Here is a 21,849-nt window from a genome sequence, read left to right on the forward strand (position 1 = left end):
ATTAAAACTTAGGCATTTTGATCTGACCACTCGGTTACCTAGTTATATTCGGAAAACGTAAATATATGCTTATCGTCAACTTTTCTATCGTATTAAATTCGTTACAATCATAAATAAATACATTTGTTAATGGAACCATCTCCTGTGTTTTACAGATATCGTCACGAACTACAAATCGAAAACGTTAACAAATACCGACGGGATGACACAGTGTATCAAATGTAGCATAGTATGTCGAGATCGTTTACGGGCACAAAGGAGGTGATGATTTGTAGCGACTGGCGATCAGCGGTGAAGGAGTTACGCCGGTTTCAAAAAACTCCATACGCTGTACTACTGCAGTATTATCGCGAGAATCCTGGCATATCAAGTTCCTTCATCTCCGACAGACAAGAAAAATTCAGAGTGCACAAGCAAGTTGATCATGTTGAATGTACACACAATGACAGCAAATGAAACCACAGGTAGTCACAGTAGCTGCAGTAATCGGCACAGAAAAATGTCACTCCTGTGGTTTTTATTAATGATCTGTGCCTTTAGTGGAGATAGTGGTGGAGGGGGAGGTCCTGGAACTTTGTTTAATATGCTACCAATAGCAATAGCAGAGCATGTACGGGAGCTGGAGGTATCAGAGGGTGTCCCGATAGGACATCAAATCGGTTTCATTGGGGAATTTTTAAACGACGAGAGTGGTGACAGTGGACCACCGTATCTGATTGTGCCTGTTCCAGGCAGCGCAGTAGATACAGACTTAGCAATAGATCATACGACGGGAGAGATTCGGACAAAGATAGCACTGGATAGGGAAAATCGTTCGTCCTACTCACTAGTAGCCATTCCGCATAGCGGGGAGAACGTACGTGTTTTGGTACGCGTACTGGACGAAAATGACAATGCGCCTACCTTTCCGACAAGCCTGATGAACATTGAGTTCCCGGAAAATACACCTCGAGATGTAAAGCGGACACTCAATCCCGCACGAGACGCTGACCTCGGCCGATACAATACACAGCGGTACAGCATAATTTCGGGTAATGCAAACAACGCGTTCCGGTTGTCTTCACATCGCGAAAGAGACGGTGTACTGTATTTGGACCTGCAAATCAACGGATTCCTCGACCGGGAAACAACTCCAGCCTACAACCTTGTTGTCGAAGCGCTGGATGGAGGAAGCCCCCCAATGCGCGGTCAAATGACGGTCAACATCACGATCCAGGACGTGAATGACAATCAACCAATCTTCAATCAGAGTCGGTATTTTGCGACTGTGCCCGAGAACGCCACGATCGGTACAACGGTCCTTCAGGTGTACGCTACCGACCAGGATGCCGGTGAGAATGGTCAGGTAGAATACGCAATCAATCGGCGGCAAAGTGATAAAGAGCAGATGTTCCGTATCGATCCTTCTACGGGACTCATATCCGTCAACAAACCACTTGACTTTGAGACACGTGAGCTGCATGAACTAGTCGTAGTGGCCAAGGATAGAGGAATGCAGCCGCTGGAAACGACAGCCTTCGTGTCGATTAGAGTGACAGACGTGAACGACAACCAGCCGATCATCAATGTTATCTTTCTGAGCGACGATGCTACACCCAAGATATCAGAGTCGGCCCAACCAGGCGAGTTTGTAGCTCGGATTTCCGTCAACGACCCAGACTCCAGGACGGAATATGCTAACGTAAACGTGACCCTTTCTGGAGGCGAAGGACACTTTGGGCTGACAACGCGAGACAACATAATCTACTTGGTGATCGTTTCGTTACCACTCGATCGTGAGATTAAGCCGAATTACACCCTTAGTGTGATCGCGACCGACACGGGTAATCCTCCATTGCATGCCGCAAAGGACATTTTCCTAACCGTGACCGATATCAATGATAACGCGCCTGAGTTTGAGAAGGACGTGTACCACGCAAACGTCATGGAAGTTGCTGATCCGGGTACCTCCGTTATTCAGGTGACGGCAATCGATCGTGACGAGGGCAATAATTCTGCTATCGTATACTCGCTTGTTGACACGCCCGATACACACTCGCATTGGTTCCAGATCGATAGTCACTCTGGGCTTATCACGACACGCGCGCACATCGATTGCGAGACGGACCCGGTGCCACAGCTAGTTGTGGTGGCTCAGGACAACGGAAGGCCACCCTTGTCTTCTACCGGCACAGTGCTAGTTACGATCCATGACGTCAATGATAATGAGCCTATCTTCGACCAGAGTTTCTACAATGTATCCGTGGCTGAGAATGAAACTAAAGGACGCTGCATTTTAAAGGTGAGTTAATTATGTTGTCATTTGCTCAGTGAAGTCAATCTGACACGGAAATCTTATCTCACAATGAGTCAAGGGAAGTCTAGTAAAAGGGACACTCTTTTCTAATCTAATAGTAAACAATTTTAAAAATGTTATTCACTTCATGGATTCATTTTTAAGCCTTCCTGGTTTGTATCTAGAAGATGGTAATAGTTGCCTATTGTTTAACATGGGCGGACTGAAACAGTTTTTTAAGCCAGAGAATGAATTTGATTGACTTGAAAATCTCAAGTAGAGGTTGTGACTCTTCGAGTTGAGCATGATCATAGGTTCATTTCCCCATTTGTTTTCCCTGCATACCATATTTTCTGTGACGGACCGATTCCAATACAAAAGGGCTGACTATCTACTTTCGTTAAGAGAAAAAGGATATATATATATATATATTTTGAGGGCAGAAGAAATAAAAGATATTATGAAAGCTATTGAAGAATATTGATCAGCCATTTGTCGTTATAATTTGTTTGCTAAATAATGTTTTTACAACTTAAAGAACTTGTACAAAATTAGTCGCGAGCTTAAATTTGTGTTCAATGCGAGAAGTTATTATATATGAACAAAAATGTTTAAGTAGGTATATTACTAGAACATACAAGCACCTTTACAATATGTCATTATTCCAAAATTATAGTCTCATATTTTTATAGCGTGATGTAATTTATGAAAAGATAAGTTATTCTATTTGCCTCTTCATACTACATTCAAAAACTGTCATACATTCAAATTCATACTATCGAAGTATATTCTAATAAGCTGTTGTCAATAGTATTAACGCACGAACGATGTAAACTAAAGCATATTTACATTGCTTGTGCCTAAGAAGTAATAGAAACATGAAAAACTGATAGATAATATAAACATACGCCGATGATACCCATGTTTCCGACAAATGAAAGTAGTAGCTGATCAACAATGAAGCAGACAGCGACATTCCAACATAACAATGTGTACGTGAAACATAAAAAGTTACACTTTCGTTATAGTTGCACGTATACAAGTAACGTCTGAAAATAACATAAGACATCCACACTGCACCAGATCATTTGACAACGGGGTCGCGGTTCCTTAGAGAACGATCTTACAAGAAAGGTGCCGCTGCGGGTTGAGGCTTCCACCAGACCTGTTCATGAGTTCAGAAAAACTTGTTTCTTGGTCAGTAAGACCGCGTAGTTATCGGCAGCTCGCTCTTGAGAACATTCCCTTCACACTTGGTTTACACGGTTCGACATCGGGAAAAATTTAACTTTTGTTTCCGCCGAAGCTATCTTCAACCTTACATCCTTCCCCTCTTGTACCAGCAGCTCACTGGATCATCAATCGCCTCATTGTGTCTGTCACAACTACAAGGATCAAGTATAGTTGGACAGAAATTGAACATGGCGACCAACTGTGGTTTTCGTGTGTTAGTGCAGACTGTAAGATGAAAGCTTTTCGAAGATTCTCTTTTAAACTCTGTTGAGATGTTTTTTCTTCTATCCAACGTTTTCACCTCCTACATCGTTGTGGCGCAGCGATCGGCAGAATAGAAACATTTTATGCGGCCATGTGCCTCCTCACATACCTAAGGATTCCAAAGCTCCCAGTGCAAGATACACGTTATTTTTTCATCTTCGCGTTTCAGCTTCATTCAGTTTTTCTCCTTTGCACACACGAACTATTTCAGGTTTCCTTAACTGTACCGTTCACCACCTTTTTTCTCCATCTTATGACACGACAATCTGCGTTTTATGCATTCAACCTATTCGTTCGTTTGAATTATTGTTAAAAATGCTCAATTTGTGTCATTGTTTAAAAGGACTGATACTTAGTAAATAGCATGGGCAAAATCAAAGAGTCAATGCGCATATCCAAATTGTTTATTAACCATTTTGGGCTCGAATAATGGATAAATTTATAATTGATAATGTTTACCTTGCAAATCTTACATTCCCCTGTACCTTTTGCGTAATCATATCTTAGGGGTGAATGCTAATGCGATTTTCATTAGATAAGTTATATGGGCTTTGTTGACAAAATTATGCTCTAAAGAAAAAAACATTACTAGACCATATTACCTGACCTGAGATATCTCGAACAAAATTATAAAGAGGGATCTAAGGAAGTTTGTATCCACATGAACCAATTTATGTAGTCCAACCGCTGTCATTTTGTTCATTTCTATAAATTTTTCTTTTAGTTGTGTGATACTGATTCGTTCAATTCGTTTTTTCAATTGATGTGGTTTTTCTACTTTTCTCTCCGTTTCTGTTGACGCCTCAATGTGATCTGCTTGTGTAAAACAAGGCAAGCATCAAGAAGGGTTATCAGCAAGAGCGAAAAGCAAGAACAAACGAAAGAAATGGAAAAATGAAATGGGAAACACAAACCCTTAGACCCGATGATTGGCAGTAAAACTTTTCGGACTAATGATGCCTGACTTTTCCTTTTCGTTAACTGTTTGCGGATGGCATCCCTACCACAATCGAAACGTAAACGATGAACAAGCAATGCTGAATATTGTGGTGGTCACTTTTACATTTCTGTAGAACTAAGACATAAGATGGTGCTCTGCACAATGAGCTTTGTCTTTCATCCGCTTATGTTTTCTTCGCCTTTATATTTTAGTTCAAAAGCTGTCGACTGCTATTATCGCACCTTTTTCGCAGTCCCGACTTCGGTGGTGAAAATTAGACTTCAAGGGGGAGCGTTCCCCTGCCAGATTATATCGCTTCCTTTTACTTTTAAATGTGGTCTTCTACTTATTTGTTTATGGGAAATCAGATGGAACACGTTAGTAGATAACCTGATAGCAAAACTCTATCGTATGAGTAGTAATATGTTAATATGTTTAGTGAAGACGTGCAGCACTAAATGTTTTATTTTATTTTATTTTGTTTTGCGATTCCCTTTTGTAGTGTTGCTTCTTTTGAAATGCCTCAAGTTAACAAAGTTTGTTTAAAAAATTTTAATGTGAGCTCATATGCGGTGCAAACGGAAACCCAGCCTAGTGCAGTTGCTTTTGCATTGCATACCAATCTAGCTGCTTTCCTAATAGATTAACGACCTTATGTTTAAAAATAGAAAGACTTTTTTGTGATAAAGCTTTGAATTCACTATACCATACCTGCTTTTTATAAGCTTTGCAAAAATGAAATTGAGTAACTTTGAGAATAATTACATTACTTATAGATTTATAGCAAAACCTTAACATATTTAAAACCCTGCAATATAGACAATCACAAAGAAATGTTGTAAACGATATTCGTACTTCGAAATAGCAGTAGTTCGAGTGAGCAGTACTTGCAAATTACAAATCGGAGTTCACGCATGTTTCTTCCGACATCGTCAAAGTGGTCAAGCAGCAAGCAGCTATAAATTGAAGACTCCAAAAACTTACGCTACATTCATATTTCTTTCAGTAAAAACGGTTTTTTACATGCAAAAAAAAAACTAAAATGTACCATCTATTACAAAACGGCTGGGTTTTTCCCAACGAAGTGTTCTGGTGATATGTTCCTTTTGGTCCTATTAAGGTTTTAGGGAAATAAAAAGCTTGAAAAATTTCCAAGGAAAAATCAGAAAGTCAAAAAACTTGAAAAAATATTTGTATCTATAGTCGAAAAAAAAATGAAAAACTCAAAACCGGCGGGACCAATCTTGGCGATGTCTTCGTATGTTGTGTTCCTTGTTACCCAAGAAAGGATAGGAAAAAAATAAAATTTGAAAATTTCTGAAGAAATGCTAAAAAATTTGAAAATTCATGAAAACAGCTTTTATCTATGCTAATAACTCCAACTGGATCATTGCGCTCATGTACTGATCGCATTGAAAATGAAAATGAAGTCGTGAATCATTTAGAGAAATTTCTAAACATTTTTTGGGTTTGCCTGATATGCCACGACTTAAAGATGGATCTGTTATTCTTATGTGTGTTCCCTTGAGTTTCAACAATTTGTTATACCAATATTAGCGTATTGTTAATATGGAACGTGGCGAAGTTCGTTGGGTCCATAATATCAATTTCTATGATCAAAATTAGCACATAATTTATTTTATAACTTTTTAGTTAAATATCTTTCCACTTGTTTTAGTCCGTTTTAAAACTGAAAAAGTTCGGTTTTGGGAAATGAGTCAAATAGAAAAAGTTACTACCATTTGAAGATTGATTTCTATATTTGGTAATGTATAGAAAATTTAATTTGCTATTCTTTTATTAATGCATTATCCTCAATCTATTCTACGAGTTGTCCTCCACTTTGATAAAATCTTTAAACTGATCTCTTTTATATACGTTAGTGCATCAATCTTTTTATTTTAACCAAAACAATACACGAGAAAGCGACGTTTGGTGACCTTTTCTTCATTGAAACTCAATGCAGATAATTCAGTTGCTACATTCTCACATTTTCATATTCTTTATTTCCTTTCATTCGAAAGTAAATTCACAAACAAAGTATCCAGTTGTTGGCAAAGAATTCCAACATCAAAATTTGAAAAAAATATGGACAAAAAGAACGGGGCCCTCGAATGCTCGGGATCCCAAGCAGCTGCTGCTGCTTAGATTGATTACGCTATGATCCGCCTATGGCCATCATGCATTTATTCGGGACAAAACATATAGCATAGAGTGCAAAAGCATTTTTTAATAATGATATAAGCATTGTGTTGTTCATCTAGTAGAAGTTCTGAAAAGTTAGGAACGATAAGCTTCTGTTACTGAAAGTGATATAAATCTGGGCTTGTTTTTTCGATGGCATACTTATTATTTAGTTCAACATAACTAAAAAACAATCCAAAGAGCACTTTGTCCCAGCCATGCTCAAGTTAACACGTTAAGCGCTACGTCGGTCCCGTGAGTCTGACAGTGTTCTTTCCCGTAAGCTGGCGTCGGTCTGCTTGGACCGACAGAGTCCGTTAGGTAGGCCGGCGTTTCTACGAATCGCTGGCAGAACGGAAAGCAGTGCAATTTGCGCATAGCGCATAACGTGTTAAAGTCCATTTATCGACCTATCTTATCAGTAGACTACACACGCCACCTGCTGATAAGAAATGTGTGATGTGTTTAGGCGATTCATGCACTCATATCGCATTACTCCATCATCTACCAGCGCTCCAAATAACCTCTGTCAGTCGATATTTGCGTAGTGGTACAGCTACACACATACAACGTGTCAGTTGATTCACAAATAGTTGAAATTAAGCAATTTTGTTTCCTGAAAATCATAGCCACAGTCAAAATGCAAACGCATTTGTTCATAACATCGCTTTTATTGGCTGTACTGACTTCCTCAGTTCATAAAGCGTACGCTGACATCAACTCTGAAATGGCAGCTTGTGCGTGTCAACTCATATATCGACCAGTTTGTGGAAGCAACAACGAAACCTACTCAAATGATTGTGTTTTGAATTGTGCAGTGAACACACCCACTGGCCGATCTATCGGACTGCATAAAGTAAAAGACGGAAGTTGCACAGAAGAAGAGTTATAAAGACATTTCTACATATGATCCAAAAATAAAGTCTGAAATATTCAGTATATACCTCATCTGATAAATTTGTCATTGTATTATTGGTTACTACTAGTCCTATCTCCATCTATAGACTGCATATTAAGTGGCTCAGTTGTGAAGAAACTTATACATTGAGAAACATGATTTTTCAAATGTTCCGGCTAATTAGTTCTTTGAAGCAGCATTAAAACCAACCAGTTTTCGTCTGTTAAAGTAACTATCAGAAACGTACATGAGCTACAATTGAGTTAACTCATAGGATTGATCACCGTTTATCTAAGCTAGTTGATCCCCGCTTATGTGCTATATACATTCCTTTTGTCTCTCTGCGAGAGCATGTCACAAAACGTGTGTAAACTCTTCGTGCCATGTTAACTTCTAATAACGATGAACCTAATAGCATATATATTACCCATGCCATGTTAACTTCTAATAATGATGAACCTAATAGCATATATATTACCTTCAGCCTTGAAGAAAGAACGCGATATATCAACTATATTTAACTACATATATCCCAACGATTTTTTTCCTTTTTGTGCCATTTCAGTTTGTTAGGATTAGTGCTTCGTTTGCCATAGTGACAGTCTTTTCATTCATCTCCATTTTTTTCTTCGAATTAAAAAAAATATATTTCGGTGATTGAATTAATTTATTACGCTCGAAGGCGACGAGAAATCAGAAGCAGATCAATCTTCTCTTGGGCCCTAGCGGTAACCAAACTGATTTGTTGCTTATTTTTATTTAATTATTGTAAAAACCTATACAAATTTAGAAAATACTGTTTTTTAGCTCTGACCAAGAAGTGGGCGACAACTAAGTTAGAAAATGGGCCTACGAGCGCCGAGGCATTCACTCGATGGCCTAGGTTCAAAATTCAACCGAGACAAAATGTAGTCGATTCGCTAAAGAAGAAGAGAAACCTATACCAAATCCAATCCTGCTGAACACCAAACGGCTAACAGTGCTTACTGTTATCTACAACAAAGGAATTTATTGAGATAGTGTTGTAAGATGGTACTGGTACAAAAAATCATGTAATTGGATTGTATGTCGTCCGCAGGTAACTTTTTTATATGATTGTACAGCACATGGTTAGATGTAGAGGCTGTACATGGTTGTACAGACCATGGTTGGTATAACACAAATGTACTTCTCAAGATTACATTCATAAAACTACCCTTTAAAAAAAAAGTCTCAGTAAGGTAACGAACGTATTGTGACAGAAACACTTAGATTTATATATTGTTATACTGATTTTAGTACAAGAGGAGGGTCCCAGCGTCAGTATGGATTCGTACTAACGACGCCTAAGGAGCCCAGCGCTTATTTTTTAACCGGCTTAAACTGAATATTTTACATTTAGACTGGTCTTTAATGGTTCATGTTAACCGTTATGTAAGTGATGTGTAGATTTGCACAATGTTTCATCAAAACCAAAATCAAAATATTTGTCCAAATTTGTACATTGTATCACAAATCTTAGTATTAACGAAAATGAAACATGATCTATCTTACCATCCCTTATTGCACATGAAGTAAATTTAATTCGTTCACCTGCGCGTAGCCATCAAGATCCTCAAACCCAATCTCCAACTTGGGATGCAAGCGGCGTTAAGATTCACTTTAGGAGTACATCGCCAATTTTCCCGCAGCCTTCCCTGTGGGAAGGGACGATCAGCCCACCCTCCGGATGGTGTCGAATGACCCGTCCGTAGGGCATTCTGTTTCAATGAATCAGGAAGATTCCGAAAAAAGAAAAAGAAAACGATCAAGACGATCAAGTCCTGGTGAAGCTATAAGGGAAGAAAGTTAGCCTTCTACATTCCATTCATCTTCCTTTTCGTCTCTGCACAAGGTAAGATGCATACATAGACCGACAGTCAAAAAACGTTATGATTGCGATGCTATCTCATTTGAGGATGGGTTTCATTCAAGTTCTTTTCCCTCATCACTCGCGCTGCACAACCGAATCCCAATCAACTTCCTGCGTTTTCCACTCACTTCCATTCCCTTTCACGCATTGCCGGTTTTTTGTATTTTATTTTCCACTACTTGGCTGAGCAATGAAAACCTTCTTTGAATTGAGTTTGTATTGAACGAAAAATCTCATTTATTTAAAAGAAGCCTGAAACAAGCTATAAGGCGATGGGCGATAGTGTGCATGTATTCGTTGATTGAAGGTTCCAAGGATGGAGATAAGAGTACATTTTCCCTTGTTTTTCATTACACCATTGAGCCTCTGCATCATTGATTTTCGCTGAACCGCTGAACGTAATAAGACGATCGCGGATCCAATCGACGGCCATTCGATGAGCACCTTCATGGTCAACCGATGATGGTGACGAATTTGGTGGTTAGCGTATTGGTTTCAACGAGAACGTTATTTTCAACTGCATTGGCTTTTTCATATTGCTTGTCTTCTCATATTATTTGGATTCATTATTCTACAAATCGATTTATTTTGTTTGTTGGTTCGTTCGTGATCAATGTTAGTTTTGAAATGTTTCAATAATAATGGTACCGGTTTAAAATAATTTCAACAAAGAAGAAATATCCAGTTCTAAGTACGCCAGTCAAAAGTGTATCAGATTTCTCATTGCTATTCTTATAGCGTATTATAAGACTTAATAACATATTGTTAGTAATTTGCCAAGCACTATTAATTAGCTTAGATGTAGGAAAATACATTTTTAGTTAGTTTGTTGCTTCTTAATATCTAACAACAATAACAGTATAGAACGAATAAAGACTGTTATTTTGAATTGTAAGCAATGTTTTTCAATGTATGGCAACATCTAAAAGGTTACGTTAGATAGATGATAGGAAATGGTTGTTTCTTTTCCTTTAGTTCATTTGCAGAAACGCATTGCTTGTATATCAGAGAGATGAAAATGTTTGTTTTTCAACGCACTCTTTAAGTATTGCCCTTGATTTATTCGAAAACCTTGTATTTTTGTACAAACAAATACTTGTTTCTAATTGATTGACTATCAATATTTTTCTTGCGTCTCTGTTCTTTGGGTTTAGTTGAAAGATAATTTCTGCATGTCCACCGACTTGTTTGATGGAGTCATAACTATTAATATAGTTTAACAGATATTGCACACTGATAATATAGTGGACTATCCTTTCATTATTTAGTTATCGATTAATTACAGCGACTAGTGCTAGGCCTCGACTGCGTGGGTTCGAATCCCAACCGAGACCGGACCCTCCCCTGTACGAGAGGACTGATTATCCACGTACAACAGGGAAAGTCTCGTAAGCCCTTAACGGGCAGGCATGACCAAGAGGTCGTTACGCCAAGAAGAAGGAGAAGAAGATGTGCTAGGTTCTAATTATTATAGGCTACAGTAAAATTTACCATTATTATAAGAACGAGATCATTCCAATTTATTCCCAGTCAATCGTAAAAGAATGTTGATAAAATATTTGCTTATGTTCATAAATCTAAGGAGAAGGATCGAAACACAGCGATATATGATTATAACGGCGCACCTGCCAAACATATTATGATAAAACTTTGCAAGTCTAATCAATGATTGTCCAGTCCAGTAGTGAATTTTGGTGAAAAAACTCCTGGTGATATATTCGTATTTTTGATGAAATGAAAATTAGACATGGTGCTGTTAAAACCATAAATTGTGCAATTTTGCGAAGAAAATGTCAGGATGTGAAAGATAACCCGTTAACGTAACATCAAAGTGACAGAGTGTATAACATTGTAATTTATTCTCTATATTATCCAAATTTGCAGGTTTCGGCAACTGACCCGGATTGCGGCGTCAATGCGATGGTAAACTACACCCTCGGTGAGGGATACAAAAAGATCAACGTGTTCGAGATCCGGCCTAGTACTGGTGAAGTGTGCATCGCTAATGAACTTGACTATGAAAATCGAAATTCGTATGAGTTTCCTATAATTGCCACCGATCGGGGTATGTTTTAGCACTCACATTTGTTTATCAACTTTTAATGCTGTTGCACGTTTTATCTTTGGCTTTCTTTTTGTTTCTAGGCGGTCTTAGTACGACAGCTATGGTGAAAATTCAATTGACTGACATCAACGATAACCGTCCCACGTTCTATCCGCGCGAATACAATGTGTCTTTGCGAGAATCTATGCCAACCAATTCACTCCTTTCTACACCTGTAGTAGTCGTAGTGGCCACGGATTCAGATTCCGGTAGCTTTGGTACCATCAGTTATCGAATAGTGGCGGGCAATGAGGCAGGCATATTTCGCATGGACCGATTGACAGGCGAAATTTTCGTTACTAGACCCAACATGCTCTCGAGCAGGACACAACCGTACCATCGGCTTAATATTTCAGCGAGCGACGGTGGAGGTCTACGGTCCACGCAAGATGCCGAAGTTTTCATTAGTGTTATCGACGCCACGCAACGCCCACCAATTTTCGATAAACCGCGGTACACGTACTATGTCAAAGAGGACGTCAAACGTAATACGGTTGTGGGAACAGTTTCAGCAACGAGCAGCAGTTCCGGTAAGCATACAATACTTTTTTCAATCATTCCAAACATTAGTCAGTTTTTAGTCTTTTCACAAAACATTAACTTTCCATTTTACTTCTACGTTTTCAGGCAATCGGGGGTCGCTTAGATATTTCATCTACTCTGGCGACCCAGACGGATACTTTGCTATTGATCCAGTATCAGGAAACATTCGCGTGGCTAATGCACTCGATCACGAAACTAAGCCACAAGTGCTGCTGAATATCCAAGCAACAAGTGGAGATCCTCCAGCTTATGGTCACACGCAAGTCAATATTGATATTGAAGACGTAAACGACAATCCACCCGAGTTCGAATCCAACATGGTTCGCATTTCAGTACCAGAGAATGTTGAAATTGGTTCCCCGCTGTATGAAGCAAACGCCCAAGACAAGGACTCCGGTATGAGCGGTGTCATAATTTACAAATTGGCAAGTCAACCTGACGCTAAAAAAAGAAGTAAGACCAATCTATTCAGTATAGACAGCCGTAGTGGACATTTGACGCTAGCAAAATCCCTGGATTACGAAACTATGCAACGACATACGTTAATAGTGACGGCATCCGATTCTGGTACGGTATCACTGTCCACCAATCTCACCATTATTGTCGAGGTTCAAGATGTTAATGACAATGCACCAGTCTTTGAAAAGAAAGAATACTCAGTCAAAGTACTAGAGTCAACGTCAAGCAACTCGCAGGTAGGTTTATAACATTCATCTACTCGAGAAATAGCTGTTGATTCAATCTATTTTTTCTTTTGTATTCAATAGATCCTTCAAGTCACTGCGAGCGATGCCGATACTGGCAATAATGCACGACTGACGTATAAGATTCTTTCAGAAGATCATGGTCGAACAGAAAAATTAACGCAAGATGCTATAAAAGAAGAGACCGTCTCGGATATTTTCGGAATTTTCCCTAACAGTGGGTGGATTTATCTTCGCACAAAACTTGATCGAGAAGTAAAGGAATGGTACAATATTACTGTCCTGGTTAGTGACAACGGTGTGCCGATTCTCAGTGCCACGACTCATGTGATTGTCACAATACTTGACGCAAACGATAACAACCCGATCTTTACGAAACTGGTTTATAGTTTCGAAATTGAGGAAAATATGCGGCGGGGAGCTACGATCGGAACGGTTGTTGCACTGGATGCTGATGCCGGAATCAATGCCGTCGTGCGATACAGTATTATTCCGAGCAACACCAGTTTCCAGATCAATCCCGTATCGGGTATGAGAAAAATCACTAGATTGTAAATGACATATTCGTTTCTTACGTCAACTATTTTTGTATTGTAGGTGAAATAACTACGCGCGACTCGCTTGATCGTGAAACTAAAGAAGATTATGACCTGGTGGTGGAAGCCAGAGATCAAGGCACTCCATACCGTAGCTCACGTGTTTATATCAAAATCCATATTCTAGACGTCAATGATAACGCTCCGGACATTGTAGATCCGCAGGAAGATGTAGTGAGTGTGCGAGAGGAGCAACCAATTGGAACGGAGGTTGTAAAAATTCGCGCTATCGACCGTGACAACGGCCAAAATGCATCGATCACTTACTCCATACTTAAGGGTCGCGACTCTGACGGGTACGGTGTATTCTCAATCGATACAATAAGTGGCGTAATTCGCACGTTGACCTCATTGGACCACGAGGAAAAAACTATCTATCGGTTGACAGTAGCAGCTACCGACGGAGGTCAACCACCAAAACAGACAGTTCGTCTCCTCAGAATCGAAGTACTTGATTTGAATGATAATCGTCCTACCTTCACAAGCTCTAGTTTGGTGTTTAGAGTAAGTAAATATTTATATTGCATTTTGTTGTACTTTACTTAATTTATTTTTTTTACCCTACAGTTGCGCGAAGATGTTGGTGTGGGACACGTTATTGGCTCTATCAGTGGCAATGAACAAGCAGATATGGAAAATCTTATCTCAAGTGCAACTGAGCATATAACCTACACGTTGACACCCCTCACAAATGATATTTCAGAAGGAGCATTCGATATTGATCGCAACTCGGGCAAACTAGTCGTTGCTCGACAACTCGATCGTGAGCAGCAAAATGAGTATCGTATGGAAATACGTGCCTTGGACATGAGCGCATCCAACAATCCGCAGAGTTCGGCTGTTACAGTCAAAATTGAAATTGCCGATGTTAACGACAATCCACCAAAGTGGCCCTGTGATCCCATTAACGTTTATATATCTGAAGATACTGCTGTGGGAGCAATCGTATATAACTTTACCGTACAAGATAACGATACCGGTACGAATGCAGAAATCAAATACAATCTCTCCAGACCTATACTTACTGCTCAAAAGGAGTATTTCGCAATCGACTCGCTTACCGGTTCACTAACGCTCTTATCACCTCTGGACCACGAGCAGAGTCAAGAACTATTGCTTATAGTGCAAGCAACCGATCAATCGTCAAATTTCTCAGAAAGATTAACAACCTCAGTCACAGCGCGCATCATAGTGACTGATGTGAATGACAACACGCCAATATTTGTGGTTCCACAAACGCCAGATACCGTGGTGCACATCAGCGACTCACTGGAAATTGATCAGGTTGTTTCACGTGTGGTGGCAATCGATCAAGACAGTGGCGAAAATGGTCGAATCGCGTACAATATCGTCGCTGGTAATGATGACGAGCGCTTTACGATCGATTCTAACTCCGGTATCATCAGATTGGCGAAACCATTTAGTAGTAATTTCATTGTAGACAGTGGCAAAAGAAACACAGGAAATGGAAAGTATCAGCTGCTGATTTCAGCTAGAGATCACGGTTCCCCTCATCCTCGTGACGCCAAAATTACTATCCAGATTGTAATACAAAATACAACCAACAGTCCCCCGCGCTTTTCCGAACCTGTTTATCATGTAAACATCACAGAAAACGTCCCAATAGGCAGCTTCGTCGTCCGTGTATCCGCCAAGTCTTTTTCAGACACTGGCACTCCAGGAGGTTCTGTAAATCTTACGTACGAAATCCCAAAAGGGACCGGTGATGATCTGTTTACTGTGGATTCAATTCGTGGTATCGTTACTACACGCGGAATGTTTGATCGAGAGACAAAGGATATCTACACCATTCCAATCTATGTGACGGAAGTAAACCTGCTAAGAAATCCACTCTCCCTATCATCTGCTAATCAGGATGTGGTACAATTTGACGTTGCTACGCTAGTTATACGCATAACGGATGTCAACGATCACGCACCAGAGTTTGTTGTGGGATCTTGCTATTCGTTGGCCGTTCCCGAAAACAGCGAACAATCTATCATTCACACCGTAGTTGCAACTGATATGGACGATGGACTGAACGGAGAAGTAACCTATAGTATTTCAGGTATGTATAACTTTGCTTAGTAAGCTTATATGTTGATTCCTTATTAAATGGTCAATTTACGTTACACAGGTGGAAACGTGGGCAATAAATTTAGCATTGATTTACGCACCGGTGCTTTGACAGCTCGTCCGTTAGACCGTGAGGTGTACGCCAGATACGTTTTGCAGATTACCGCACACGATCGTGGATCGCCGTTAGCTCATCAGGGACATTGCAATATTACTATTCACGTAGAAGACGAAAACGATAATGATCCCAAATTTGAGCTTCAGAAATATATTGCTACGATTGATGAGGATGCAAAAATTGGAACACATGTACTCACGGTGAAGGCAATAGATGCTGATGTCGGCATCAATTCCCGGATTGCATACTCATTAGCTAATGTTACCGAGTGGTTGTTTGATATCGACAAAAAGACTGGTCTTATAACTACGGCTGGGTTAGTGTAAAGAAAAGATATCAAAATGTTTGATTTATTACCCTAATTAAGCATTTTCAACTTACAGGCTTTTCGACCGTGAACGACAAAACGTGTACAATTTTATGGTTGTAGCTATGGACGGCGGGAAATACAATGCACGATCACAAAATGTGCAGGTGCAGGTCATCATTGCCGATGTGAATGATAACAAACCAGTGTTCGATAAATATCCGTTTCGAGAGCACATAGGAGCATTAGTGCAACCAGGGCAAACATTGCTACACATATCCGCTTCCGATTATGACCAAGGCAATAATGGAGAGATAGTCTATAGCTTGATCGAGAATTCAAGCAATGCCAAATTTCGCATCAATTCTGCAACGGGAGCACTAAGTGCAACGCAAAGTCTTGCTAGCGAAAACGGTCGCCTACTGCACATCGAAGTCACCGCACGTGATAAAGGAAACCCACCACAAATAGCAAACGGATTAATCGAGCTTCGAATTGGGGAAGTACAGCAAGATCTACCTACGCTGCGTTTCCAGAATACCTCATATAGGGTAACGCTCATGGAAAACACTCCAGTTGGTTACGCAGTGCTACAGTTGAATGCAGTGCGAAGCGATGGTCGGAGGCAAAAGATCATCTATAGCTTTGGTTCAGGAAATGAGGCAGGGATGTTTTCGATTGATGCAGTTACAGGAGAGATTAAAATTCGCAACTCCCACAATCTTGACTTTGAAAAGTTTAGCCGGTTAAAAACCGCAGGCATCGAGCTAGTGGCAGTCGCTAGGACCGATGGTAGTCCGTTGCTGTATGGATATACAACGATCAAGGTGGAACTGCAGGACCGAAATGATAATGCCCCACGTTTCACTCAGCAGCAGTATGCAGCCTCCGTTTGGGAGGGTAACAATAAGGGCACATTCGTTATCAAGATTGATGCATTTGACACAGATCAGGGCACAAACGCAAGAATTTTGTATCATATTGTAGATGGTAATCACGACAACGCCTTTATCATCGAGCCTGCGTTTAGTGGAATCGTCAAAACGAACATTGTTCTTGATCGGGAGATCCGTGATAAGTATAAACTAAAAGTCATAGCAACCGATGAAGGGGTTCCTCAAATGACCGGAACAGCCACCATCAATGTAAATGTCGTCGATGTTAACGACAATCAACCAACATTTCCTCCCAATACGGTCATAAGCGTTAGTGAAGGTATGTTAAACTATTTCTCGCTAGAAACATCTTTATTGACTATTTAATCCGGTCGGGCTCATCCCATTTTCAGCAACGAGCGTTGGAACGGTACTGACTACTATTACTGCGAACGATGTAGACAGCAACCCTCCGCTTACTTACAGCTTTTCCGAACTCATGGAGGACGATGCTACAAATTACTTTTCAATAGATCGATATAGTGGTAAAATCATTCTCATAAAACCGCTTGACTACGAGGATCGACACGAATTTCTGCTACGATTATTGGCTTCCGATTCAGCACATATTGCTCGAACAACGCTTACCGTTCGAGTGCTAGACGTTAATGATAATGCGCCGGTCTTTCAGCAGATCACATACCAAGCATTACTTTCAGGTAAACTATAACTTAAAACAAAACTAATTTGTATAGGTTTACGAAATGTGAATACAATACTTTTACCTATTTTTAGATTCTTCTGCTGGCAGTAATGGAAATGTTATGGTACTAACGGTAAACGCATTAGATGCTGATAGCGAACGAAATGCAGCAATTCGCTATTCTATTGTATCCCCTACAGCCAGCGGTTTCACCATTGATGAAACTGATGGTCATCTGTTTGCTAACATCAGTCAACTAACTAAGCGTGTTCGCTTCGGAACAGTTTACATTACTATAGCTGCTATCGATTCTGGAACACCAGCACTTTCATCCACTACTACCGTACGTTTAGAGATGGAGTCTAAAGGACTACCACATCCTCATCTTGTACAAAGTCAGTATCGAGCAACAGTGAACGAGGCTTCTCCTCCTGGTACAATAGTGGTCAACTTATTACCGAAATCAATTAACACTCAATATTCTGAATCAGTAGCTTTTCAAATCATCGATGGGAATGAAGGAGAAGTTTTCGATGTTGCATACCCCGAAGGCAATATTGTGTTAGTGGATAAATTAGATCGTGAGAAGATTGACTACTACGAGTTGAAAGTTGTAACTCTCGATGCAGGAGTGAGGCACAAGTATAACAAAATGAACCTCACTACAGTAGTGCGAGTGATGATTACGATAGAGGATGCTAACGATAACGCACCTGAGTTCCAACCGGGAATCTATGAGGCAACGATCAGTGAGCTGGCACCGGTAAAGTACTCGATTGCAACATTAGTAGCAGTCGACGCAGACCAACCTGGTACGCCTAGCTCCGAGGTATTTTACCAGATAATCTCTGGCAACGACTGCGGTGTGTTCTCTATCGATCTAGTATCCGGGCTGCTGTACACCAACAACTATCTTGATTACGATCGCGGTCCGACGCATTATAGTTTGGTCGTTCGTGCATGTGACAGCCATTTCACAGCTAGATGTTCAGTTCACCCCTTCACCATTGATTTATCCGACGAAAATGACAATGAGCCACAGTTTCCAGTTCCGGAATATCTAGAGTTTGTTGGAGAAAATGAACCGATCGGCATTAGCATTTTCACTGCCCGGGCTACGGACATGGATCGGGGCCCATTTGGTACTGTGAACTACACGATTGAAAATGCACTCTCCAGAGGCTACACTAGTCTAGACGACAGCGGAAATTTTTTCAAAGTCGACGCTATAACTGGTGTCGTTAACTCGAATGCTATCTTCGATTATGAGGAAAAAAGTCGATACTCGTTCACGCTGCGAGCCACCGACAAGGGCGGAAAATCGAAATCGGTTCGTGTAAAGATCATCATCGAAAGTCGTGATGAGTTTAGTCCACAATTTACAGAGCGCACTTATCGATTTGTTATAAAACCTCCAGAATCGGGATACTTTTCCGTGGGTTATGTTGTTGGCCACGTAACGGCGACGGATAGAGACTGCGGACCTGATGGCCGTATAGTGTATCAACTCACTACCCTGCATCCGTATTTTAAGATGAATCGTACCACGGGAGCAATCCTGATCAAAAAGAAACTAGACAACATTTCCTCGATGCTTGACACCGGAAGAGACATTAGTTTGGTTGTAACTGCCGGCTCTGGAAGACAAGGGTCGCTTACTAATATGACTGTGGTTGAGATTGCCATAGATGCATCGGCCCACAAAGGCACCGAGCCCAGCACATCCGGTGGCTATGAAAACTCACACTCCGTTTCTGGTGGCGGAAGCTTTGCGAGCTGGGCACTCGGTTTGATCATCTCACTTCTACTAGTGATCATTGGTGCTGCATCTGTTTTTCTCTTCTTGCACCTACGCAGCCGGCAACAAAAACATGTCAATAAGTCTGGCCTAAGCTCGGAATCTGTTGGCCACTCCAACAATTACGTCGATCCTAGTGCGTTTGATACAATCCCTATTCGAGGATCATCCAGTGGGACAACGAGTGCGACCCAGTTTGCCCCACCGAAATACGATGAAATTCCACCTTATGGTGCAAGCTCCAACTCAGGTGCTGCTACTACATCCGAGTTATCTGGGTCTGAACAATCTGGTTCAAGTGGACGAGGTTCAGCTGAAGATGATGGAGAAGATGAAGAGATCCGCATGATCAACGAAGGTGGACCTCTACAACGGGATGGACTGCAGCTTGATGGTCGATTGTCAGACGTGTCCGTACAAAACACTCAAGAGTATTTGGCTCGTTTGGGAATCGTGGATAACGGTACAACTGGGAACGCGTCAAATTCTTCACGTCGCTGCTCAGAAAGCATGGGCTTAGGTAGTTCTAAGGATGCCATGTTGCACACACTTCCAATAGACACGTTGCACATGTTCGACGACGAACACCATAGGGAATCTGACTTGACGAATCTCATCTATGCCAAGTTAAACGATGTGACCAATAATAGTGATAGAGCCAGCAGTGTGGACGAGACGGTCACCAATGCGGGAAGCATCGGTGCCACGGTGGACCATGTTATGATGGGTGGATATGGGGACGTACCAGTCGTCGGTAATCAACAAGGAATTTCAATGAACGGCTCGCTCAGTTCAATTGTACATAGCGAGGAAGAACTGACGGGTAGTTATAACTGGGACTATTTACTCGACTGGGGCCCCCAGTACCAGCCCCTCGCGCACGTATTTTCTGAAATTGCTCGCCTTAAAGATGATACACTGTCTGTACAGAGTGGCAACAGTGGCACGTCGAGTGCGAAAAGTAAAAATTCGTTACACCACACGGTGAAAAACATACCGCCACCATTGCTAACAAACGTTGCACCACGGTCAATCAACGTGCCAGTTTTTGCCGGGCGAGGAACCGCAAACAGCCACCATGCAGGAGCACCGAACCAGTATTTACTTCCCCGCTCTCCCATAAGCCACGACTCTGCTGCTGGTTTCAGCACCTCTTCTGCCATGTCTCCCAGTTTTTCACCATCGTTGTCACCCTTAGCAACAAGATCACCCTCGATTTCCCCACATGTCGTGTCAACAGGCGTCCCTACGTCGCATCACATGGTTTCGCTACCTCGACCACCGCAGCAACGAGGTGGAGGCCAACGTAAACCCTACTAGAACCAAACTATCCTGCTTTCCTCCATTCAACGTGGCTGTGTAGGACTAAGACCTTTTCCTATGGTGTCAACCGAAATTGGCACGGTATTTAACACTGAAGAAAAATGTAAATACTAAATATATTATTCTATTTCAATGAAAATAGCTTGATTATACCGAGAGCACAGTTCTAAGCTATTTTTACAATGTTGTACATATTAAACGACTGGCAAGACAATGACGTAGTAAAACCCACGTACAATTCACTAGCATTTGCAACCAAAACGATGAAGATGTTTTCAAAACTCAAACAACTTGATTTTTACAAACTTCATTAGACTTGAGGAAAAGTGTACAGTTGTATGGCTTGTGATTCTGTAAATATCTTCAATTCACAACCCATTTTCAACCCATTCTCAACAATTGCTTCAGGGGCTGGTTAATTTAAATTTTAATAAATTTATGCCAGAGAAAAACTTATGTCTCGAGAGATCCTAGCTATTTTTAATAGAACATTATTTTGTATTTCGATGTTAAAATGCCTCCACTAGGAATTGGAGGCAAACCGAAAATCAATCGATGAATAAGACTGCAATAGCATAGGTTTTACGCCATTTTAATAAGATGAAAATTTCTAGATTTTGGTAATGAGGAGAATTATCAATTTACTATCATAATCGTAGGAAAGATTGTTTTTGGGAAATACAGCATTTATTTGAAACTAGAATCACTTTTTGGAATTGACAAACAAGAACGGTGTTGCACTCTTTCATGAATTTATTGAAAAGTCCATGCAATAAAATAACACACTTAATGCAATGTTAAACAAATTTAAACACGATTGTGTAACAGCCCATTAACAGATTTGGAAGCATACAAAGCTACAGCACAGCAAAACTACCCCACTGCCATATCTAGAGAAAGATGATGAGATAAATGTATGTTTCTGAAAATGATCTGTAAACTGGTGTAAATAAAATGCATGTCAGCCGATTTGTTTAGAAAAAATAAAGATAATTTCCTATTGAACAAAACCCACAT

General features: G+C 40.6%; 1 protein-coding gene across 1 annotated transcript; it reads left to right on the top strand.

Moving 5' to 3' along the window:
* Nucleotides 1-442: 442 nt before the first annotated feature.
* LOC131282846 (protein dachsous) lies at nucleotides 443-20,829 on the top strand. The gene is made up of 11 exons (XM_058312386.1): nucleotides 443-2,281; nucleotides 11,570-11,750; nucleotides 11,831-12,319; nucleotides 12,417-13,027; nucleotides 13,100-13,565; nucleotides 13,634-14,136; nucleotides 14,200-15,700; nucleotides 15,770-16,142; nucleotides 16,210-17,348; nucleotides 17,422-17,727; nucleotides 17,804-20,829. The coding sequence occupies exons 1-11, from the start codon at nucleotides 443-445 to the stop codon at nucleotides 20,827-20,829; spliced, it is 10,434 nt and encodes a 3,477-aa protein (XP_058168369.1).
* The last annotated feature ends 1,020 nt before the right edge of the window (nucleotides 20,830-21,849 follow it).

The sequence above is a fragment of the Anopheles ziemanni genome, chromosome 2, assembly GCF_943734765.1.
Source record: "Anopheles ziemanni chromosome 2, idAnoZiCoDA_A2_x.2, whole genome shotgun sequence".
Taxonomy (NCBI): Eukaryota; Metazoa; Arthropoda; class Insecta; order Diptera; family Culicidae; genus Anopheles; species Anopheles ziemanni.